The sequence below is a fragment of the Glandiceps talaboti genome, chromosome 11 (genome assembly GCF_964340395.1).
Source record: "Glandiceps talaboti chromosome 11, keGlaTala1.1, whole genome shotgun sequence".
In the NCBI taxonomy this organism is placed as follows: Eukaryota; Metazoa; Hemichordata; class Enteropneusta; family Spengelidae; genus Glandiceps; species Glandiceps talaboti.
In genome coordinates this window covers 1,636,530-1,662,500 of record NC_135559.1, presented here as the reverse complement: position 1 = coordinate 1,662,500, position 25,971 = coordinate 1,636,530, and the positions used below count along the sequence as shown (strand labels likewise).

At 35.8% G+C, this 25,971-nt stretch overlaps 1 protein-coding gene across 1 annotated transcript; it reads left to right on the top strand.

The window, feature by feature from the left end:
- The first annotated feature begins 8,727 nt into the window (after positions 1–8,727).
- Positions 8,728–18,546, top strand: LOC144442553 (F-box/SPRY domain-containing protein 1-like). The gene is made up of 2 exons (XM_078131927.1): positions 8,728–9,308; positions 18,361–18,546. Exons 1-2 carry the CDS (start codon positions 8,736–8,738, stop codon positions 18,544–18,546), a joined length of 759 nt encoding a protein of 252 aa, XP_077988053.1. The 5' UTR covers positions 8,728–8,735.
- Positions 18,547–25,971: the final 7,425 nt, after the last annotated feature.

Genomic DNA, 25,971 nt, shown 5'->3' with positions numbered 1-25,971 from the left:
CAAACAGTTTTAACGCCATTTAACGTCAAATCCCTATTTTGTATTTGATACATGTGTACACTGGGCCTCAATGTCTACAATTCAGTTCAATCGGCAAAAAGGGATTCAGTATGTCTGAATATCACCGCATTACAAAGAATTAAAATTTATCTTTTCTGTTCAAAAAAATCTAGATGCTACAGCGTTTTCATTATTAACTTTCATCGAAACATATGTTTATACCACTTCAATGCGTCTGAATTCCATCGTTTCAAATTCTAATGCTGTCCTGACATGACATTGTGGTCCTAAATGGTCCATCATATAAGTAACTTCATCTCTTGTGATGTCGACCGCCAACCATTATATTTTTTTGCTAAATCTGTGTAGTATGTAAAGTGACTAGTAATCATGATATTGTCAAAAAAGTTGTATGATACATACATACATACATACATACATACATACATACATACATACATACATACGTACGTACGTACATACATACATACATACATACATACACACACACATGCATGTATTCTACATATTGTAATGATGTGTATGCAATGCATTCTACATATGTAATTAGGTATGCAATGTATTCCATATATATGTAATGATGGTTTATGCATTGGTTCAACACAGATTGTGATGTATTCGGCGTTGGTTTGTGCATTGGTTCAACACAGATTGTGATGTATAATTCGGCGTTGGTTTGTGCATTGGTTCAACACAGATTGTGATGTATAATTCGGCGTTGGTTTGTGCATTGGTTCAACACAGATTGTGATGTATTCGGCGTTGGTTTGTGCATTGGTTCAACACAGATTGTGATGTATTCGGCGTTGGTTTGTGCTTTGGTTCAACACATATTGTGATGTATTCGGCGTTGGTTTGTGCATTGGTTCAACACAGATTGTGATGTATTCGGCGTTGGTTTGTGCATTGGTTCAACACATATTGTGATGTATTCGGCGTTGGTTTGTGCATTGGTTCAACACAGATTGTGATGTATTCGGCGTTGGTTTGTGCTTTGGTTCAACACAGATTGTGATGTATTCGGCGTTGGTTTGTGCTTTGGTTCAACACATATTGTGATGTATTCGGCGTTGGTTTGTGCATTGGTTCAACACAGATTGTGATGTATTCGGCGTTGGTTTGTGCATTGGTTCAACACATATTGTGATGTATTCGGCGTTGGTTTGTGCATTGGTTCAACACAGATTGTGATGTATTCGGCGTTGGTTTGTGCATTGGTTCAGCACATGATGATATTTCCCACAAAGCAGTATTTACAATAATAAATACAACAAATACACTAATAATGTAAATTATATTTCTGAAGTCCTGAAAGGAACGTTTTTATAACGCAGAGCTGTGATTGTTTTATTAGCTTATTGCCAATGTACTTAATGTGTGTGTTTTTGTATATAAGTTGTTTATTTTATCTGTGCTGTTATTTGAGTTTTGCAATGTACACATGTGCATGAACATTTATCGTAGTGTTTGATCGTCAGTTCATCTGTTCCGCAATTTTTTTTCGCCTGATGAAGCATAACTGAAAAGCTGGTTGGACGTTTTATGGTTTTTTGATAATAATTTCTAACAGCGTGTGTAGTATTGGCATTGATGTGTATGACATTGAAATCCAGATAGAATCCATAACAGATAATTAGCCCCATTTCAAGTTTTTAACTGTGGCAACTCCTGCCCATGTCACTTAATTATCACGTTCCAATATTCAGGGATGTGATTCCTGGAATATTTATAGTGTCAACTCCACCTGTTACAATGTTATCGTGTGACCTTAAAATCATACTAACAGTTGAGGACATTTCGTATCATATTTTGATAAATACACACATTAATATAACATGACTGATAAATACATGCTATTGATGAGGATTACAAGGAGATTCACATCTATCATAGGTGTTCGAATTAATCAGTGCGTTTTTGTCACATTTCTGTTGGATCTCTTTGCTGATAAGACTAATTAAAAGAGATATCATCGGACAGAAACGTGCCTTCGAACATTCAATAGATTGAATCTATGTATAGTTCAAATATATTATATGGGCCACTTGGATGTGGTAGTGGCCGCTATACGAATAGTCATTCGTATATGATGACGTCCATGTTGTCATGGAAACGAATTCATTAGTTTTAGTCTTACTACTTGGCTCATTTCAATGCAGTAATTTTGTTGTAGGGTTTTTGAAAGCCCTCCTCCCCCACCCCCTTGTCAGAGGGGTTAATTAAACAAAGTCTCCTTATTATCAGGTGTACATATAAGTCAGCGTTTGATGAAGTTTATGATATTATGGGATGTAAATAATGTCTACCTATGTATTCTATATGATATTAATGGGGTTATCTGTTGACGTTCCATGATAATTGTCAACGTTTATGGTGTACTGTGAAATATGAAATGGTGATGGAATGTTTCTTCTGGACACACTTGAATATTATATGTTAAATGGTATTCCTAAAACATAACACCAAAAAACATGACAATCAAGTGACAGGCACTCTAGCTAGCCTCTTCCAGGAGTTTATTTAATGAAAACACTCTTTGTCAAGCTAAAATCACAAACCAGCTTTCATTTCCAAACACTGAAACCCCCCCCCCCCAGAGAAAATGTATGGATTGTTGCTATAAATCTTAATCTCTGTTGAAAAACAAAACATTTCAACATTTTTTGACCTTTGACCTAAACCTTGACATTGATCTTTTTGCATCTCGAGAACAAGACGAATGAATCTATTTGGAGGAGCTGTTTAATCCGTAACATTCGATTACAACCGACTCTTGCTCAGCGGCATAGCAGAAACGTGGTTTCAGATAAAATTGTGTGGATATATTCGAATCTTTTCATTGATTGATTGATTGATTGATTGATTGATTGATTGATTGATTGATTGGCTGGTTGGTTGGTTGGTTGGTTGGATGGTTGGTTGGTTGGTTGGTTGGTTGATTGGTTGGTTGTTGGCTGGTTGGTTGGTTGGTTGGTTGGTTGATTGATTGATTGATTGATTGATTGATTGATTGATTGATTTATAGAGAGAGAGAGAGAGAGAGAGAGAGAGAGAGAGAGAGAGAGAGAGAGAGAGAGAGAGAGAGAGAGAGAGAGAGAGAGAGAGAGAGAGAGAGATACAGTATAAGGTAGTTACTGAAAAGGGGACTACATGTTATTCTTTGTATAGTCGATATAGGGGAAAATTAAAAAAGCAGCACATCAGAAAATTGACTTTTATTCCACCATCACCATCCCCATCCCCATCAACATCACCATCAACATCACCATCACCATCACCATCAACATCAACATCACCACCACCACCACCACCACCACCACCACCACCACCACCACCACTACCACCATCACCACCACCACCACCACCACCACCACCACCACCATCACCATCACCACCACCACCACCACCATCACCACCACCACCACCATCACCACCACCACCACCACCACCATCACCACCACCATCACCATCACCACCACCACCACCATCACCACCACCATCACCATCACCACCACCACCACCACCACCACCACCATCACCACCACCACCACCACCACCACCATCACCACCACCACCACCACCACCACCACCACCACCACCACCACCACCACCATCACCATCACCACCACCATCACCATCACCATCACCATCACCATCACCATCACCATCACCATCACTAGCAGTAGAAAAAAATCATGGGTTACATTGTCGTTACTTCCATCATGCTAGATTTGGTTTTCCATTGGTATATTATAATATAAGATACAAGATATCCCAAACGTTACAACTATTAGCCCGACTATTGACAGTAATACATATAACTTTAATTTGCTATGCCACGTAAGTTATATTGAATGGAATACTAAAGGTGTAAAACCACGTCATATCCTAGAAGTTGTGGTGAATGATAAATGAGCCATAATCATCATATCCATCGTATGTAATATCAAACAGTTAACCTAGTGTCAATGATAAATAGACTGATGGTCTATAATTATCCTAAAAAGACTCGCATAGTCTTAAAAAACACACGTAAGGCCACAGTTATATTTCTTTCCACAAATGACCGTATCCTTATATTACTGAATGACTATTATGGATGTGATATGAATCGTAAACGTCCATCAGTTGTCATACTCACAATAACTGTAAAACATTTAATGTCAGACTTCCTGCTTATTTGTCATCGTCAGCACAATAGTAATGATGATTATATCTTTTCACTATTTCGTCCTTTCAAATGGCATTGTCTTTCTTTTTCAATGATATTTCTGTCGTTTATCATCAATAGACATACCGCTATTACCTGTGGCATTGCCTCCTTTGCTGCACTCAGGTATGCTATGTTTAGATGCAATACATCACCACTCAAACGAGTGCACACGCATGAAAGTTTTAGGCTGTCCACATCTAGAAACATTGGATGTTGTCTATCCATAGCCTGTATGTAAGGTCACACCTACAGGGATGTTATTTTCATACGCAATAAATTACTTCAACTTTTGCATGCATATTCAGGAAAGTTTTTAGCCTGCTTGCCAGTGGAAGCCTTGGTCCTGCTCTGTATGCACGTCCACTCCACAACAAGGTCGGATGAATGAGGGTTACGGCCAAGGTTGTGATGATTTATTCGATCTCATGAAAAACATAAGAGGTCATTTTTTTATGTGGAGAGAAGTACAGCACTACTGAAACAAAATGACAATGGCAGCTTGTGGTATACCGGGATGGGGCGGGGTTTGTTACATATTATCAGACGGGGATGTGCGGCTCAAGTTCAAAACATCGACTCGTGTATAACCCCCCCCCAAAAAAAAACAACAACAAAAAACAACAACAACAACAACAAACAAACAAACAAACAAACAAACAAACAAACAAACAAACAAACAACACCGTCCAAAAACAACCAAACAAAAAAAACAAAAACAAAATAACAACACATACCCATTTGTTAGGTATCTCCAGTCACAATCACTCAGTCAATACCTTTATTCTGATGTTGTGAAGGTATTTTAAGTCTAAGAAGTATTTTCATATATTATCTACCGAGCTCATGATTAAGACATCTTCAGATGAAAAGTCAACCTGTGTTTAGGGATTTTTTCGTGAAAAGGTGACCCGTTTGGGTGCCACATACACATATAACTTTCTGTGGGAGTATCCCCCTCCCCTGGTGTTTGTACTCTCCAAGATTAAGTTTTAATGGCAATTTTGTAGCCCAGGTAGCTGATTATAAGACCATGACTGGAAACTTAACTATAATACAAGGGCCATAATTTATTCACTAAATATATATATATATATATATATATATATATATATATATATATATATATATATATATATATATATATATATATATATATATATATATATATATATATATATATATATATATATTATGTGTATATAATTCGCTCTACTACCCGTATTTATGTGGTTTTATCTACATCCAGTCAATTATATATATATATATATATATATATATATATATATATATATATATATATATATATATATATATATATATATATATATATATATATTATTTACAACAACGAAAATTGAGCCTATAGATATCAATGGAATCAACTACGAAACTTATGAATGTCGAATTATTACACAGGATCGGAGGACACATTGATTTACGATGAATATTGACGGACAGCGGCATCCTTGTACTAATTGTATATACAACAGCCCGAAAACAATTTTCCAATTTCCGAAAACCTGGTATTTTACACAATTGTAGTAGGAAAAAGTGCAAAAAATGCACAAAATCTAATATTTTTTAATAATTGTTGAAGTAAAATCCAGTTGATCAACTTTTGAATATTCCTTCAGTGTTTGTACCTTGAAAATGTTAAGTACATCATATTTTAACTGCAATCATCAATTCATTTAACTACATGAAAAAATGTCAGCTTGATCATACACATACCTAAATTAATATATTTTTAATTCAGAACAGAGATTTTTAACCTTGGCATAAAAAGAGTGAAATATTGCCAGTGAAATTATAAAAATTCATATAATTGCTGTAAGATTATCACAGTTTAAAACAAAATCTCTCAGGTCAGTTGTTTTAATCTAAAATTCCCAAGTTAGAATTTCAATTTCACTTCCCTGTCACACAAATCAGGCATTTTTTGAGGAAATAACAAAAAAGTCATTGTCCCCTCCACCAATCTGCAATTCTACCGGACAATATAAAATGTTTCATAGACTGGTGTGTCGGTCAGCTATCAGTTGCAGGAATTGTCCTGCAGCTGAAAGGGGTGTGTCAGTTGCAGGACTTGTCCTGAAGCTGAAAGGGGTGTGTCAGATGCAGGAATTGTCCTGAAGCTGAAAGGGGTGTGTCAGCTGCAGGAATTGTCCTGAGGCTGAAAGGGGTGTGTCAGTTGCAGGACTTGTCCTGAAGCTGAAAGGGTGTGTCAGATGCAGGAATTGTCCTGAAGCTGAAAGGGGTGTGTCAGTTGCAGGACTTGTCCTGAAGCTGAAAGGGGTGTGTCAGATGCAGGAATTGTCCTGAGGCTGAAAGGGGTGTGTCAGTTGCAGGACTTGTCCTGAAGCTGAAAGGGGTGTGTCAGATGCAGGAATTGTCCTGAAGCTGAAAGGGGTGTGTCAGTTGCAGGAATTGTCCTGAAGCTGAAAGGGGTGTGTCAGTTTATTCAAAAACTACTCTGAGGATTTGGCTGAAATTTAATGCGGATGCATTTAGGAGTGTAGAGATGAAGAAATGTTATACGTCAATCAATATGGATAATCCCACCAGCAATATGAAAATTAAGTATAAAAACTTAAAAGGTGAATTTGGTCAAAAAAAATTTATCTCCAAAATTATGTGGTTAATAATAAGACTGGCGTTTGGTGAGAGGTTTCTTGAAGTGTTATTCTGTAAATTTCATTCAAAATATTTTGACACAATTGGCCCTAGCAACCATGACTAAGTCCAACAACCAAATGCTAGTGTGTTTTTGCCATAATAACATCTGGTAGGCAAGAGAGTACATGTTCAAAAATGAGTGCAATATCCCAAACAACAATGACCATGCCCATAGGTCCATGTACAACCAAATGTCAGCTGCAGGACAATTCCTGCAACTGACACACCCCTTTCAGCTTCTGGACAATTCCTGCAACTGACACACCCCTTTCAGCTTCAGGACAATTCCTGCATCTGACACACCCCTTTCAGCTTCAGGACAAGTCCTGCAACTGACACACCCCTTTCAGCCTCAGGACAATTCCTGCATCTGACACACCCCTTTCAGCTGCAGGACAATTCCTGCAACTGACACACCCCTTTCAGCTTCAGGACAAGTCCTGCAACTAACACAGGTTCAATTTTACTGATTATGAGGGAAATTTGCTAAAATTAATAAATATCTTAATTCAGATGTAATTTTAACACATTTTGATGGAAATATTTTGAAAAATACATTGCAGTGTGTTGATTTCATTATTTCACTGGAATCTTTGCAGTATATGAAAGGGTTTGACTACAGTAAACAAAATCTTGAAAATTGTCATGGAAAAATGTCAAAATTGATACCGTACACTCATTTATGAATCTTTCTTATGAAAATAATCTAAAAATGTGTACTTTTCGGAAAGTGGAAAATAGTTTTCGGGCTGTTATACCTAATTTTAAACAAAACAGGACGAAAATAATTCAAAAAACAAGTGAACAATGCAAGTCGTAAAATTCACGAAGGCTCCACTAACAGCCATACTTATTAAATACTCGTAAAACCATGGAAAACATGTTTTATGACTTGAAGGTAATTTGATGTAAATATAACTTATTTACTATATGCAGTTTATATAGGTGATTAACGTTGCTTTCGCCTCTAGATCTTGTGTCAAAACGAGATATCATCACTCTCTTTGAAGTAGATACACCTATCAACAGTGACGATATTCAGAGCATAGCTTAAGGTTTCTCTTTACATCCTTTAGTACATATTGCTCACACACTTGTCAAACACAGAGACAGAGACAGAGACAGAGACAGAGACAGAGACAGACTCTCTCTCTCTCTCTCTCTCTCTCTCTCTCTCTCTCTCTCTCTCTCTCTCTCTCTCTCTCTCTCTCCCTCCCCTTACAATTCAAATGAGGTGCTCATGACTCAAAATAGACCGTGTACTAGCGTACGTCGAATCAGGAAAGACTCCATGATTTGGCAAAAGGAGTATTTTCAACGGCAAACATCTAGTGGGCTAACAGGGGATGGTATACATCGCCCTCACCGTCAGTCTTGTTAGAATACGTTTTGGTGTTTTCACTTTTGAAGTAAACTATTTTAAAATTGTATCTATGGAGTTTCATAGTTGATGTACTTCAGGGGAACTCAGACAACTATAGAAAACTGCTAAGTTGTCTGAGAGGTGAACAAGAATAGTGAGAAAATAGAAGCTTAACAGAAGAAAAAGGAGATGTTTAAAAACCGGAATATCCCCTATCCCCATAGGAGATTCTTCACCTATTATAACAGGTTTTTTTTAAAATTCTAGTTCGTTATTAGAACTTCATTTTTGTCAGCCAAAGACAACATTACACGTGGTTCACAGGTATACGATGAGTAAAGACAATTTCGAATCATTGTTTGCGAAATATTATACTCGCTGCTGTAAACTGTTGTTTGTTTTTCATTTCTCCAGTGAAGAAACCGGCGACTGCTCTGCACATGCGCAATACAGTCGTCCAAAATGGCCGCGGCCAATCTCCCTTTCCCTGTGTTCGAAGTGCTCTTCTCCTACTTGGACCTACCGGATTTATTTAGTTGTGCTTTGGTCTGTAAGAGTTGGAACCAGTACCTTAAGGATGAGAACAATTCAGTGTGGCGGTTGGTTTGTCTACGAAAATTAAACAAAGAGGCTTTTAAAGGCGATCTTCTATGTAATGTGCCAACGTACAAGTCGAAAGTACGAGCATTCTACCACAGTTGGAACGCCAATGACTGCTCTAGGAATATTCATGTGAAACCCAACGGATTCGTTCTACATCGGAACCCCGTGGCACAAAGTACAGATGGGGCTAGGGGTAAAAAGGGTTTTAATAGCGGCAGGCATTCATGGGAAGTGTGGTGGCAAGGGCCGCTCGGAACTGTCGCTGTGGTTGGGTTGGCCACTAACAAAGCCTCAATGCAGTGTCAGGGGTATGTTGCTTTACTCGGTGGAGATGAACACAGTTGGGGCTGGAACTTAGTAGATAACTATCTTATACATAACGGAGATAATCAGGGCAATTTTCCACAGTGTAACAATGCACCAAAATATGAGGTAAGTTAATAGTCAATATATTATTGATTTTTTAAAAATAAAAAACTGATATAGGTATACCGTATAGAGGATAGCATAATTGTCAGAAACTGGCAATCGTGACGTAAGGTCTTTTTGATTCACGAATTGTATGTTATAACTTGTATTACATGCATGTCATTTAGTCTTTGTTAGATTTTAACAATTCTCCAACCAGTGACAATCACACAGTCTGCCATGTTGAAACCATTTTGAATAATGCCCTGCCCCTCCCTTATATCAATACAAACATACCACAGTACCCCCCCCCCCCCCCTCCCCAATCAAGTTGATCATATGCATTTGTTGAGTTTGGTATGATTTGGTCCTGTATTCACACACCATAATGGTACAGTAAGTAAAGGATTATTTCAAACCATGAAAGTATAACATACTTCCATGTTCAAACCAAACCAGTGTAGGGTCTGTGACCAAATGGGTTTAATGTAATCATGATACATGATGAGAATGGCTAGCTCATAGTTGGCACATTACTGGGTTTAAATCCTCACTGCTGCTGTTTGTGTCTGATTGCCTAACATATGAACCATATTTATGCTACAGTCAGCCCAAAGTATAAATGAGGAAATGGTTGGATAGAGATTGTTATGAAGGTTTAATATCTTCCAGTGGAAGTAGGGATTATATATGTATGCTCCTGACTGAGTTAAGGGAAACATTTTGTAAGATCAGGGGTGAACAAATCATTTTGTGAACTGGTGGACCAGTGCCTTAAAAAATCAAGTGGCCCTGCTGAAAGAATTAGTGGTACAAGGTAAAATTTGTGTGGTCCGGCACAAAAAATCGCTAGTCCCGGACCCAGGACCAGTGGATTTGTTCACCCCTGAAGATATTGTACCATCTTTCATGTAGGTCTTTGCCAGGGTACTAATAATTTCAGTGTTTTGAGCATTTTGGTAGTGCATGAATAATGCATTTCACATGTTTTAGTTTCATTCAAAATATAAGACAAATTAAACAAACTGTGAATGTGACATTCCCACATGTACTAGCACCAGTATCAGATTAATTGATTTGCATGACCAATTAGGGAATCTGTAAAGGTCAGGTCAGGTCTTTATAAGTCATGAATGTTAACACTTTGATTTGTAAATGACAAACATTTTGTTAACATAGATGACACATATAATCAAGAGAAAACATCTCTAAAAGACTTGAAAAAATTTGCTCATTAATGTTATCAAACATTTACAAAATATTTCTAATCCCTGGCGTCAATGTTAGTATTGTATGAATCATGGATAGATACATTGTTGAGCTTGAGAAATAAAGAATGTAAATGGAATGGATGTAGGATCATGTCAGATAGACAGAATCTGGACAATAAAAAATGTAAATGGAATGTAGGGTCATATCAGATCAGGTGAATGTTATTATGTGTGTACCCAAGGTGAGCAATAGACAAGTCATATCAGATCAGGTGAATGTTATTATGTGTGTACCCAAGGTCAGCAATAGACAAGTCATATAAGGTCAGGTGTGTCAGTCCTGCAGATATAAACATGTCACTTTATAACATGATTTACTGCTTTGATCTGGTCAAGATACATATATACAGGCCAAGTAATGCAGGTCTGTAGGCAAAGTAATCTCCCCCCCCCCCCCCCCCCCCCATGATAAAAACAAAATAAAAAGTGAATAAATAAAAAATAAGTAAAACTGAAATAAGAAATGTGTTTGAATGATTTACATGACAAAATAATTGTGTAATGTCGTTATGGTAACTTCTACTATCAAGATCTCACAAAGTAAAGCCCAGTACTTTATACTGATAGTGGTGTAGTGGTTTACACAAGATGTAGGGCAATCACTCCTCTTTCTTCTAGACCCCAAAGGCTACTCTGCTCACTGTGAAGGCAATCAAAGGTTGCTAGTGAAGGTGATACATGTAGCCCGGATGTGTTCTACCCTTATATCTATCAGAAGAAAGCCCAAGGTCTAGCCGCTAGACTAGTCAATCACAGGATTGGACGTATCATGATCTACATCTAAATATCAAAGTTGATACAATCATTAGCAAACATGTTGCACATAAAATCAATTTAATTTACATGGAAGTCAGGATGTATTTCCTGTATAACAATACAATGTACTAACGGATCAATAATACAAATATAATAGTTCTTCACAGCACAAGTAGTTTTCCCACATTATGATAACAAACACCACTTGGAGTAATACAGATATTTTCATAAATTTTGGGTTCTGGCACGTCATTTCAGGCTTTTACATCACCTACCATACATTATATGTGATTTCAGAGAAACACCAATTTGAAGTTCTGCCTCATTTGGAAACTTTTCTGTGGAACACATTGCCTCATGGGAGTCAGCAGAAATACATATGCAATGGTTGAACAATGAATATTCATAGTGTTTTCACTGACAATAATAAGCACTTTCATGTAGGAGTTAGGAAATGACTCTCCAGAACCCAAAGTTTATGAAAAATGCCATTATTTCCAAGAGTGGCCCTTTCCATGTCTTGTCAGGAGAAATGAAGATGACTTGGTATTTCACATGTTGGTTATTCAATAATTTTCGGTAAATTCGTTGTTGGTTGGCTGATCAAAATAATAACACTCAAGTTACAGCTACATGTTGTGAGACTTTAAATTTCAAAATAAAACTATTCCCCTCACAGTGTTCATCATTATGATAGGTAATGATGAGTTTGATAAAAAATGACTAGAACTTGTCCCAATTAGGTTGAATTTAAAACCTTTAATTTCTACGTTTCAGTCCTGCACAAAGGAACTTCATCAGGAATAGATCAAAGAAGTTCAATAATGCTGTTGGCCAGGCAACAAAAGATAATGATGTCATAGATGATGACAATTAGAATCATAATTGTATTCTGATTAATTGCATTTTATCACACCCAGGAGACTTTGTAGCGTATTAAAACTGTAAGCCACGTAAATGAAGTGAATCTGAGTAGTCTTGACTCATTAGTATAAAATATCCACCCCATATATACTTCTAGATAGATGTGCAAGTACCTACATGTAGTGGTTGACATACACAATGTACGATGTACATTAACAAAAACAACCAGCTACATGTACTTCACAATTTCTTGCCTTTACTTTTCACGAATTGCTATTTAAAAATTGTTAGTTTCAGCCACTCTACATTGTGTATCCCATTGTGTTGGACATACATGTATTCATTGTGTCTCCCTCATGGCTATGAATGATCACCTACTTTTTTTGTTCCAATTTACCAGCTACTTTTAAAATTAGCTACATCACTGAATACAGGGCTTGAAGTTAAAATTAACTTTTTTCCTTTGATAGTCCCAGTGTTCTACCAATTTGAGAAATTGGTAGCCCAAGGATTGTGACCTGTAGTCCCAGTTCAAGAATATGAAAACAGAGTTCCTCTATTGGAAATATATGTGTGTTATTAAAATACTTTCATGTCCATAAATCTTCCATCTTCATCACATAATCAGTGGTAGCCTGAGCAGGCTACCAGCAGTAAATTATGGGTAACCCCATGACAAGAACTGGTAGTCGAGGGGCATGGGACTACTGTTAATTTTGAGCCCTGGAATATTACCAATTGTGGAAGGATTGATGGTATTTTCACCAGGCAGCCACGGTACATATGCATTTAGAAATAAGGTACATGTACAGGAATAATAATAATAATAATTTATTGTTTAAAGACCACTACACAAACATGTCTCAGTGGTCTGAACATTACAAAATGAGAAAGACTAGCAAAAGAGCAACAACAACAAAAAGCTAGCATAAGAACACAATGAAAAGTTTAAAAGCATCTCTAAAAACAAAATCGGATTTAAAATTAGCAATCAATTTAAAAACATTAGCAATAGCATTGTCGGAAAATATACATTTTAAGACTCTTCTTGAAAGGAGCAAATTTCTCAAGTAGTCGAAGCTCGAGCAGTAAAGTATTCCACACTTTAGGAGCATACACACTGAAAGAAGCAAGGTATAGAAAGAAGAACATCCAACCATCAATACATGTATCATTGTATGTACATGTATGAATTAACAGACTACAGTGTAGTGATCATTTTTAGGAGAATCTACATATATCAATATCATTGACAAACTCAGGAGGTCGATAGAATTTAGTTGTAACTACGTGTACATACAGTTTGAGGACATTACTTCATTCTGTTGAATATCAGCATACATGTACAACTAAATGTCAATTGATACATACAGATATTGTATGCATTTAGACATTAATTACGAAATAATGAATTTCCATGTTGGCTTTATTTTATATTTTCACCAATTCTGCTAGTATGTATATTTGTCTTTTTTGTGGAAATAATTTCCCAGTAGAAATAATTATTACTCATAATGTAATCACTTCGCATACCTTCCTAAATCAACACAAAAAATTAGGTTGCGGTAAAACAATCAATTGCTCCTGTCAGTGAACACTTGAATATATGATTGTACAACACAGTGGAACATATTTGTAGCATGTCCATGCACTATTTATTGTACACGTATATTTCAATCAATGTACATGTATTGAGTACCAATGAGATTTAGATGTGATTATTACGTCAGATACTACTATGAGAAGTAGGTAAGCTGAGATTTCAAACTATAACACTGAGAAAGGTTAAAATCTGTTAAATAAATATTAGTAGTAGGGTGATGGAATTACAAAACAAACTACAATTGTACAAAATGTACATAGCACTTTATGATTTGTTGCCTCAATACACTGTACATGTATGTACTGAGAGAGAGAGAGAGAGAGAGAGAGAGAGAGAGAGAGAGAGAGAGAGAGAGAGAGAGAGAGAGAGAGAGAGAGAGAGAGAGAGAGAGAGAGAGAGAGAGAGAGAGAGAGAGAGACAGAGAGACAGAGAGAGACAGAGACAGACAGAATGTTTAGTAGTATGGTGATGGAATTGTAAAACTAACTACTAATGTACACAGTAATTTATGATTTGTTGCCTCAATACACTGAATGTAATTAGATATCATTCCCCAATATTTTTCTTCGTTTGGCCAAGGAAAATACAAGTAACCTAAGGGTCCTTGTCGCTAGATGAGTAAGACAACCCTTAGGTTGCGAGTATTTAGGGAAGACTGCAATTTTGAGCATTTTGACTCCTACATGTATTTCGAAAACACAGCAGAGCCAATGATGTACATTGTAGACACGTGTTGTCATGACATAAAGATACATGTATGCTGTCAGGATGTAGAACGACCAGAGGATATATAAATTCCATATTTTTTGTTGAACCTGACTTGTGCATTGTATAATGAAGTAGTTAATTCTATCTGAGTTAGCCAGGCATTTCATCAGAGTGTACCTCCAAAATTGATATGACAATTCACACGATGTAGATAGCTTGGTTGTATCAGATTTATTCCATGTCTTAAAAATTGTAGGTTCTGAACTGTTATAAAATCTCTTGAAATATATGGTTGTATTGGTTTAGAGTACATATTGGTAAAAAGAATAACAGTTTGTGCTTACTAATACTAGAACACTTTTATTGAAACATTTATGCAAATATTGGCATTGTAAAGTTGTAATGTACAATGAAATATACATTTCATTAACGTTTGTGTGAAATATTGATAATGAAAATGATAAAATATTTGATTATAGAATTAATTAAATAACGTAGAATAGGAGAGATGAATATTACATTAACAAGTGAAGGCTACTATACTATAGTACTAAAGTCATTATACCATGCACAAGCAAGTTGAACAAATAATATGGAATATATACTCTGGTTGTTGTACATCACGACAACATACAGCCATGTCACGACAACACGTGTCCACATCACTGGTTCTACTGTGTCCAAAATATCAGAGTTGAAACACTCAAGACTGCCATTACTTTCCCTGATTTTTCTTCGGTATTACTGGTGCTGGTATAATTATATTTTTCTCCAACATTTTTCTTCATTCAGTTGAATCCTAACTTAAGGCTGTACTTCAACTACTCGTCTTGCGACTCATAGTGACAAAGACCCCTTAGGTCACTCATAGTTTCCTTGGCTGAACGAAGAAAAATATTGAGGAATAAATAATATCTAATTATATTATATCATGGTAGAGTACATGTAGTTTGTAGCAAGGTCAATCAGGTATTTAAGTTATGTGTTTATGTAGTGAAGGCCACATAAATACATGTATGCACATGTGTAATATCATTAATTAAGGATAGCATTTTGAAATGTATAGTTGCTCATTGTAATGTGTCCAAAAGATGGGCTAATTAGAAATGTTTTTTAAATAATTATATACAAGAAACCCTTTTGTTTTTTGTGGGTCAACATTGGCTCTGTATATTACATAACATGTAATTTGATAATCCTGAGAATTCTATAAGACAGGATATAGTGTTGTTGTACAGTTTGTATTTTGAAAAATCTGCAGCATTATTGTAATTATAAAAATTTTTCCAAATATCATATTAGGAAAAATAAACAAAAAAGTATAAACAAATGTAGAAGTATGGTAAACTACATGTATATATGTTATATATGAATTGTATCAGATTTGAGGGCTGTATTTTGTAGTCTATGGGTTATCCATGGCTTTCAATCTCAATGCTGTATTTTGTAGTCTATGGGTTATCCATGGCTTTCAATCTCAATGCTGTATTTTGTAGTCTATGGGTTATCCATGGCTTTCAATCTCAATGCTGTATTTTGTAGTCTATGGGTTATCCATGGCTTTCAATCTCAATGCTGTATTTTGTAGTCTATGGGTTATCCATGGCTTTCAATCTCAATGCTGTATTTTGTAGTCTATGGGTTATCCATGGCTTTCAATCTCAATGCTGTATTTTGTAGTCTATGGGTTATCCATGGCTTTCAATCTCAATGCTGTATTTTGTAGTCTATGGGTTATCCATGGCTTTCAATCTCAAGATGTCTCTTCATCCTTTATTTTGAGAAGAGCTTTGAAGCCATAGATTAGATAGTCTCTTGACTACTAGATTACTGTCACCATTCTTAAATTCTAAAACCTTAAAAAAAGAAAGACTTCTGTGTTAACACAAATGTGTTATAATATCCTTACATGTAAGTATAACAAACTAGATTTACCAGTAATATGTTACTCTCATACTTGGGTATGAAAATGTTATTAAAAATACTGAGTGTTACTTGAAAACCAGAACGTAGATGACTAGATGTTTATTTTTGATATTTACCAGAAATGTATCTGTCTCTTTGGTACTGGAATTGGTGAATAAAAACCTTCAATAATTTTACTAGAATCAGTTTTAGAATGGTTGGATAAAAATTGATATTTGGGGAAGCAGACTCATTTATCACAAGTGTTAGATAGTACGGTTGATAGCTAAATATCTCTAGAGAGTGAGTCATGTAATTAACATTGCAAAAATAAAAAATGTGACACATATTTAACATCTTTAATATCTAGGTGTAATAATTACCATGTATAAAAAATTACAATCTGACAAGGAAAAATACATGTATAATGGTCTTTTGTCCTTCTAATTATCCTCTACATCCTGTGGCAAATTTGAGGAAAAGACATACAAATTGTATTTTTCCATGGAATGATGAATTGTTTGACAGTCCCATTCCTATGTGTCAAGGACAGGACAAGCTGAACGAGTCAATAAATTGACTACTTTATGAATAGCAAACATTTGTCATCAACCCAGACCAGGGCATTGTGGGTAATGGTTACACCTGTGTAGATATCAGTGTAGCGCCCTCTATCAGTACAATCAGTCAATGAACTCATAGTCTAAATTGAAAACTGTAGTGTTTATAAATAATAGTTTTCTAAATAAGTTAGAAAGTTTATTGAGTCAAATTTTGTTTCCAAATTCTTTGACATTTTTCTGAGTGATGATAAAAATTGAAAAGGGTTCTTAGTTTTTCAGACAAAAGTTCTTTACTGTACTGGTATTTCTCAGTTTCATGTGACCCCCCCCCCCCCCCCCCCCCCCCACACACACACACACACACTAAAAATTAATTGTAGTATGGATAACATCAGATTTCATCTAGTTTATCCTTATCTTTTTAAGAAACTGATACAACTTCAGTTTAGTATTAAGGATAGACACAAACTAAACCTGTTCTTGTTCTATGTAGTAGATTACACAAGCAGGCGATAGTAGTTCATCTGTTGTGTGAATCTAATCACCCTTTGATTGCGATAGAGTGTAAACATTAGAAGTCCCAAATCAGTACACTGCAGGTTTATGGTACTAGCTTTCAGAGAGATGCCCTACTGAGACTATGATTAAACCAACATCCATCCATACATGTAGCTTATCACTGATGTATATTGTGACAATAGTTTTACTCTGTGTGTCTATATTAGTAAACTAGTGCCTTGATTACCAAAGTAACGTGTTAGAATTGCTTCAGTCTGTGTACATGATGTACATGATCAGTGATCACTATAGAATCAGTTGGTCTTTTGGAGCATATTCCTCCTGTCAAACAAACACTGGTTTTAGAAATACTGAAAGGAATAATTTACATTTCTCAATCTGTGCTAAAATCTTGTATTAAGTGCACACATGCCAGCATGATATGTAATAATTGGAGTAGAAAGATGAACAGTAATTGAAATAGAGATGAAGCCATAGTGGATACATGGCGAAAGCTTTGGTAAGCTACAATGTAATTATATTTTGGTGCAATACAAAGTTAAACCCATTAACTTAGAAATAGAGACCCTTTGCTTATTCAAGATCATGGCAGGACTGGTGAAGATGTTAACCCAATTGCTAATACATGTACATGTGTATGTGCTGCTGATGAGGTGTTAGGGCCAACTTGGTGTCAGTACGACGTTGTAAACCACAGGCCTCTTAAAGGCACTGTCCGAAACATACCCATCAGCATTGAGCTAGCCCTGTTGCTAGCCAAATGTCCACCCTGTCAGAAATTGATTCGTTAGTTGTTCTTTCTTATAATTTACATCATTTTCATCCTAGAAATAAACAAAATGTGTCCATTAATTATAATGTTTTCGAATTATCTTGTTTTATTTCAGGTTGGAGAAAGAATACGGGTTATACTAGACATGGAAGACAACTATCTAGCCTTTGAAAGAGGGTATGAATTTCTTGGGGTAGCATTCCGTGGTCTACCCAATGTCAATCTTTACCCCGCAGTCTCAGCTGTTTATGGAAACACAGAAGTAGCCATGGTTTATCTAGGACCTCCGCTTGATGGATAACATTAGATCCAACGTCGTCAATTTTGACTTTTAGAATTTCCTCATGTATAGGAACTATTCAGGTACATTGTATGGATAATGTCAACTTTTTTTATGACGTTCACATCAAGATTCAATGAATTTCACAATTATTGTACAAATTTTCCCTTTTGTAAAAACATTGTAGTCCCTGTTTTAAAAAGACACAGTAACACTTCTTTTGATATATCATTCCTTGACATTTCAGAATTTATATCATCGAATGTCAAAGGGCAAAGGTTACAGAGTAAAGGTCAAATACAACCAAGATAATACTTGCTTAAAAAGTAATCTATGCAACATCATTATAATTGAACCTACAGCCAATTTCTTTCTGAAAATGTCACACAATGAGAGAGTCTGTGTGCCTATTTTTAAGTCTGTATTAATTGCAATGAGTGTAACTGCAACATTACTTTACTAAAGTGATCATCCATCAAGAATCCAGACATAATGTATAATGTAACATTGTCAATACCAGAAATAGTTAGTATTATTCCAGACAACAAACACAATGTCTGATATGTTATTCAAAACAACGTCTTTACCAAATAAACCATGTCTGTGAGTGTTACATTGTAACATTCTGTATGTACCAAATAAACCATGTCTGTGAATGTTACATTGTAACATTCTGTCTGTACCAAATAAACCATGTCTGTGAGTGTTACATTGTAACATTCTATTTGTACCAAATAAACCATGTCTGTGAGCGTTACAATGTAACATTCTGTCTGTACCAAATAAACCATGTCTGTGAGTGTTACATTGTAACATTCTGTCTGTACCAAATAAACCATGTCTGTGAGTGTTACATTGTAACATTCTATTTGTACCAAATAAACCATGTCTGTGAGCGTTACAATGTAACATTCTGTCTGTACCAAATAAACCATGTCTGTGAGTGTTACATTGTAACATTCTGTCTGTACCAAATAAACCATGTCTGTGAGTGTTACATTGTAACATTCTGTCTGTACCAAATAAACCATGTCTGTGAGTGTTACATTGTAACATTCTGTCTGTACCAAATACAACTATCATTTATACATGTTACACATATTTTCAATGATACTTTCACTAAGTGATAGAATTAAAGGGAAAAAATGACAACTGGTTTTTCAATTATAATGATGTTGTGTACATTGTACATTCCACACAATTGAGATCTTGGTTGTAGTTTGTCAGGGTCATCCTGATATTGGAAGTATTGAACCATGTTAGGTCATAGGGTAAAGGTTAAAGTGTAAAGTTCACTTCATCTGTAAAGGTCACACACTATGAGAAGTTTTAATGTGGTATGCTCGCTGTATTTTAGGTCAAAGTTCAAGGATAGCAGTGTAAAGTTCAAATCATTTATTAGGAAAATCCTTACATGTATATAGGACCAATGATGCATACACTTCCCTTATGTCAGGTCAAAGGGTAAAGTTCATGTTTGTTTGTTTGTTTGTCAGGGTTATTATCTGAACTATTCATAAATACTGGAAAATACTGATTTGGGGTAGAAAATAAATTGCTTCCAGTGTAGATACAGACCAGGTCAAAATTGTAAAATATCCATTTTGCTTTTTTAAGTCTAATAATTAATCAAAATCCGCCACTAATAATGTAAAAGAGTTGAATCCAATTAGATGCACATCTGCTTTTATAGTAACGTATATAAAGTTGGTCTCCGAATCAGATTCAACCTCAGATTCAGCCTCAGATTCAATAAATCACGGCAACACCAGATGAAAGCAGTCTAACAAGAAATAATAATGTTGAGGCCACTACACAGGAAATGTTCCTCCTTTACAACCACTTGATGGAAGAGGGGATGTCTCAGTTTGAACCAGAAGAAATTGTCTTAATTTCAGAGATAACAGCTTATGACTGAGACATTTGTGGTTGGTGGATGTTCAGCTGTTGTGTGGTTCTTGGTAGGCAATATTCCAGTGATGTATCTGTAAATGGTTGTTTTGAAAGATTTGAATCTTATTTAAAAATCTGTAGAAGTAATATTTTACAAAGGGTGAGAAGTGGGACATTAATTGTAGTCCCTATTGTATTTTATATTTCTTGATTGACAGCTTTCATTATGTGTCATTATGATTTTCCATATGAGACTGAATCTGAGGCTGAATATGAGACCGGCCTCAGATTGTCCTCCAATGTGAATCTGATTCTGAATCTGAGGCTGAATATGAGACCGGCCTCAGATTGTCATCCAATGTGAATCTGATTCTGAATCTGAGGCTGAATATGAGACCGGCCTCAGATTGTCATCCAATGTAAATCTGATTCTGAATCTGATGCTCAATAAGAGAACGGCCTCAGATTGTCCTCCAATGTGAATCTGAATCTGAGGCTCAATATGAGACCGGTTTCAGATTGTCCTCCAATGTGAATCTGATTCTGAATCTGAGGCTGAATATGAGACCAGCCTCAGATTGTCATCCAATGTAAATCTGATTCTGAATCTGATGCTCAATAAGAGAACGGCTTCAGATTGTCCTCCAATGTGAATCTGAATCTGAGGCTCAATATGAGACCGGTTTCAGATTGTCCTCCAATGTGAATCTGATTCTGAATATTACCACATATATACATGTTTTATAGTAACATATTTTTTTTGTATGAAATAAGATTTTTAATTCATGTGAGGTCAAAGGTCAAACTAAAGATATTGACATGAGCTCTAATTTGATTCTAATGACTAGTTGTGTTCTTGGCCATCTTTGTTTGAAGTTATCAGATACAAGCAGTGTGACAAATTAATTTTGAGCTCAGAAGGCAAATGCAATCTTTTATTTATGATCAAAGTCATCAACGATATACTTTGTGTTGTCATCTGTCTTTTAATATATTGATGCATTTTATGAAATACAGTTTTGTTATCTCAGAAAAATTGACAAAATACACCTCACTTACTAGACTGTCGACAGTCGCTCGCGCCTTTTTTCCCTACGTTTTATCTAAACTCCGGTCCGGCGCAACACTAGTAATAGTATAATCGCAAACTGATTTCGAGGGCCGTATTGCGAAGGCCCAAGCTCGGGCCTTCGGACCTCGATATCAGTTTGCGATTAGACTAGTGTTACGCCGGATCGGAGTTTAGATAAAACTTTGGGGAAAAAGGCGCGAGCGACTGTCGACAGTGTACTCACTTACATGTATCTGTAAATCTTGTTATATCTCAGAGAACTACATTTGTAGACAAAATACACCTCACTTACACGTACTTGTAAATCTTGTTATATCTCAGAGAACTCGGCAAAATATACCGGCTACATGTACCTGTATATGTTGTTGCTGTCCTGAAGTGAATTAATTCGAAATTTAAAAAGAAAATGTTATCTGCAGTTGTAAAATATATAGTAAACAAAGCAACTTAAGCTTTCTTAGATTTTAATCAGAGATGTTGGTGTCTAAGATTGAGAGAGTGTAGATGTGCTGTTTTTTCAGCTTTCTGTACATGTGTACAAATATTCAGGTTCTAAATATACATGTTTGCTTTATATGGTGAAAAACATTTATACTAAGGATGTTATCCCAGAGTTATTTAGTTTTGTTGTACTAAATTGTAGCCTAGAATCCATGTGATTGGGGATTTAGAATTTTGATTTCCCAATCTAGCCTAGCCAGATATTGTACTTTATTTGATCACTGTCACTGTCAGAATTCATTCTGAGTAAATCCACAGCTGACACTGTAACACTTCTTTCATCGTGGCCATTTTCTACATGGTCATTGGCTATGGTAATCATGTTTACATCATAAAGCCCCCACCCCCACCCCAATCACAAAGCCCCACCCTCACCCCCACCCCCACCCCCACCCCAATCACATGGTGACACTGTTGATATCATCTCACAATGGCCTTATTCAAATATCCACTCAGAATTTGCACCCGTTTTCTGGCCACTAGCTTCATTAAAGAAGTGAATCAATGGCATCTGGCCAGGTGTTGGGGAAATAATGAATTTAAAACCCCATCCGCAAGGATTCCAGGCTATTTTTATTGTACCAAATACTTATTACTGTCCAGATATAAGATTATTATGTTATGAAATACAGGACATTTGGCCGTAGCTTGCAAATATTATTAAATGACATCAAGATCAGTGAGACTGATCACAGGGTTTCATGTTGAGATAGACACAATAAAGATAACACACAAACATCCCTTACACAGAGACTGCTCTGTAGACACAATAAAGATAACACACAAACATCCCTTACACAGAGACTGCTCTGTAGACACAATAAAGATAACACACAAACATCCCTTACACAGTGTCTGCTCTGTATTTTGTTATAACAAAAACAAATACAAATGTAACAAAATACAGAGCAGACACTGTGTAAGGGATGTTTGTGTGTTATCTTTATTGTGTCTACAGAGCAGTCTCTGTGTAAGGGATGTTTGTGTGTTATCTTTATTGTGTCTACTTCAACATGAAACCTTGTCATCAGTCTCACTGATCTTGATACATCGTTTACTTGCATTTGTAAGCTAAGACGAAATCTGCTGTAATACAGGTGGTGGTATGTTCAATAGTCTGATCCCTGCACTGTTGAAATACTTCATTCACTGGCTGTACCTCCTAGCTGTTGTGTCAGCAATTTGTCTTGAGAACTGTTAGCATTCTGATTATCTCGTAATTAGACATTATAAATGTTAATATAGCAGATCACAGTGATACAAGAACTAATTATTTCAATGTCATTTATTATTTACCAACAAATTTGATTTAAAAAAAAACAGTATTGGTTCATGCCTCTTAGGCCATCTGTGCCTCTTACTAGCCATACTGTCAATTTAATGATGACCCTACCACTAATACAGCATTGGAATCAATAAAAGTCACTTCGCTTGAATGAAGCGAGCCAAGACCAGACTTCATGCAAAAACAAAATGAGGTAAAGACAACAAACTAACCATTACAAAATAAAAGTAAGTGTAGATTCAAGCAACACTCTTATCATTTTGTTGTGTCTGTGAAGGTGAGTCATGTTGTAAAATAATCAGCGTGTGGACTATTTGAATTTTGCAGATTTACAGTCCTACCCTTGTAGCGTTGTAAACAATAAACAACTGGTTTGGATCTGGGATCCCATGGTGTACATGCTTCAAATGATAAGTTACTGACACGAATAACATTGTATGTCTTCATATGAAACTTGCCTCATTTCTGAAACAAGCGAAGTTATTGGTTTTAATTAACAAGTTGTATATAAGTTTTAGTACAATGTATGTATTCTTTAAGTGCACTTTTTACAATGGCTTTGTCATAAAAGGGGTTCTTAAAGTTACAGACTGTACAATGTAAGTACTGGGTTGTCAAGTGAAAGTTATATTTTGTACCAAGTAAATGTAAATTTAGTTTTTTCAGTATTTGGATTTCATAAAGTGACAGTCTGTCATAATTAGAATACTGTTCATTGATCGTTAACAACTAAGTTGCTTTTCTTCATGTCTGTATTTCAGAAACATGACTGTTGTCTTTCTCAGGGTAAACTGACGATGGTTACTGTTCACCACTTGGCGGTGTAGTGAACAAATCGTCCTAGACATGACTGAGCCGAATATCCCTGTCCCCCCCCCCCCATCCCCATCCCAGTCTCAGTTCATCACTGAAGAAGATTTCTTTATCCAGATGGGGTTCCTACACACACCGCCATCTAGTAGTGAACAGTAGTTGTCAGTTTCTCATGAGGAAGGCAACAGTCACATTTCCAAAATATAGACATGTAATTGTACAAGAGTAACTCAGTTGTGTATCAAGGGTTATTATTCTAACTATTAGAAGTTCCAACTTTATGAACCTGTTTACATTGACACTCTCTTTAATTATTTTGCTGAAGAGTTATAACAAACACAGTTTGGACAGTCCGTAGGGTGACATCATTGTTGAATATGTATATGTTTAATCAGTACATCATATGAAACAGAAATGCCACTGTGACAATTGACTGAACAATCAAACAATTTGTTGGCCATTATTAAGAAGTAGTCATAAAGGTGTGAATAAATCTTCAAAGGCTCTTTTCAACATGTGCAAAAAAAAAATGTGAGGTAACCCTTGATTTCAAATTATGATACATAGATTCCATATATGAGTGTATTATATTTGGACACAATGGATAATCCATATAAGGACACATTTCCCATATATGGACATCCAGGCTATGCATTTTTCAAAGATCAATGGAGAGGAGACAGGGTCCATATAAAGAATGCATGCAACTTGCAGTCCATATAAGGAAGTGTGCTCCATATAAGGAGACATGCAATATATCGTCCATATTAGGAGACAAATAGTCCATATTTGGACAGTAATTCCTCTGACAACTTGCCTCATTACCCATTTAGAAATAACAAGAATCTGAAATAAAATGTAAATTTTAGAAGTCTATGTTTGTGTGAATCTGGTATGTTTATTTACAATTTCAGATATGTTTGTTGTTATGCACCAACATTACACATGTAAAATACATAGATTGCACTAGATGTTCACAGCAAACTTCAATGTCTGAGCAACACTGAGAAATATGACAGTCTTGGCAAAGTGGTGAATATTGGGACTATAAATTGTCAAATGATTGGCACAAAATGAAATAGACTAGACCATGTAACTGTTAGGTCAGGTAGTTGTACAATCATATTTATACCATACTCAAGACAAGTTATTGTCTTTGAACAGAACGTATGGATTATATATCACTATATCACACTATATCCACACAAATTGTAGCTCATATATCCCTCATTTCTGCAAGCGATTTGGTGGCTCTCCGTAGCACATTTTAAAATTAAATTCATGTCTAAAAAAAGGAGAACGTGCCAAAAAATAAAAGGGAGTAAGAATTTGAAAGTATACTTTCCATTATACTAAGTAACTTGGACTGAAAGAATGAATGAACGAAAAGTGCGTGATTTATTAAAAGGAATACTTCAAGAAGCCTGAAGCGAATCTTCACTGTCTTTGCACAATTCTTTGACGGATGAATGTTCTTTCAAGGAGGCAGAGTAATGCTTCTATATGAATGAAAGAAGCTCTTTGAATATAAACAAGTTAAGATCTTGCCTGTTCTTCCTTTTAAAGAAAGCCTGTGATATGTTAGATAGGTTCCACTAGGGTTCCGTAGTTTGCACGTCAATGAACCCGTGTGGACACTGAGAAAACTAAGTAGATACATATTTTATGCCACTAAACTAAGCGAAGATATAACTAGAAATTCTGAAATGTCAACTTTCTTTTTTTTCTATTATTTCATGTTTTGTATTTCAAAAGTTATTTTCTAGCTTTTGGTGATTTTAATTAGAACAATTTTGGTTTATGGCCATTCGACCATTCGAACTGAACAAACAAAGGATGGTGTAAATAAATACAATTCAGTTCATCAATTATCTATTCCTTT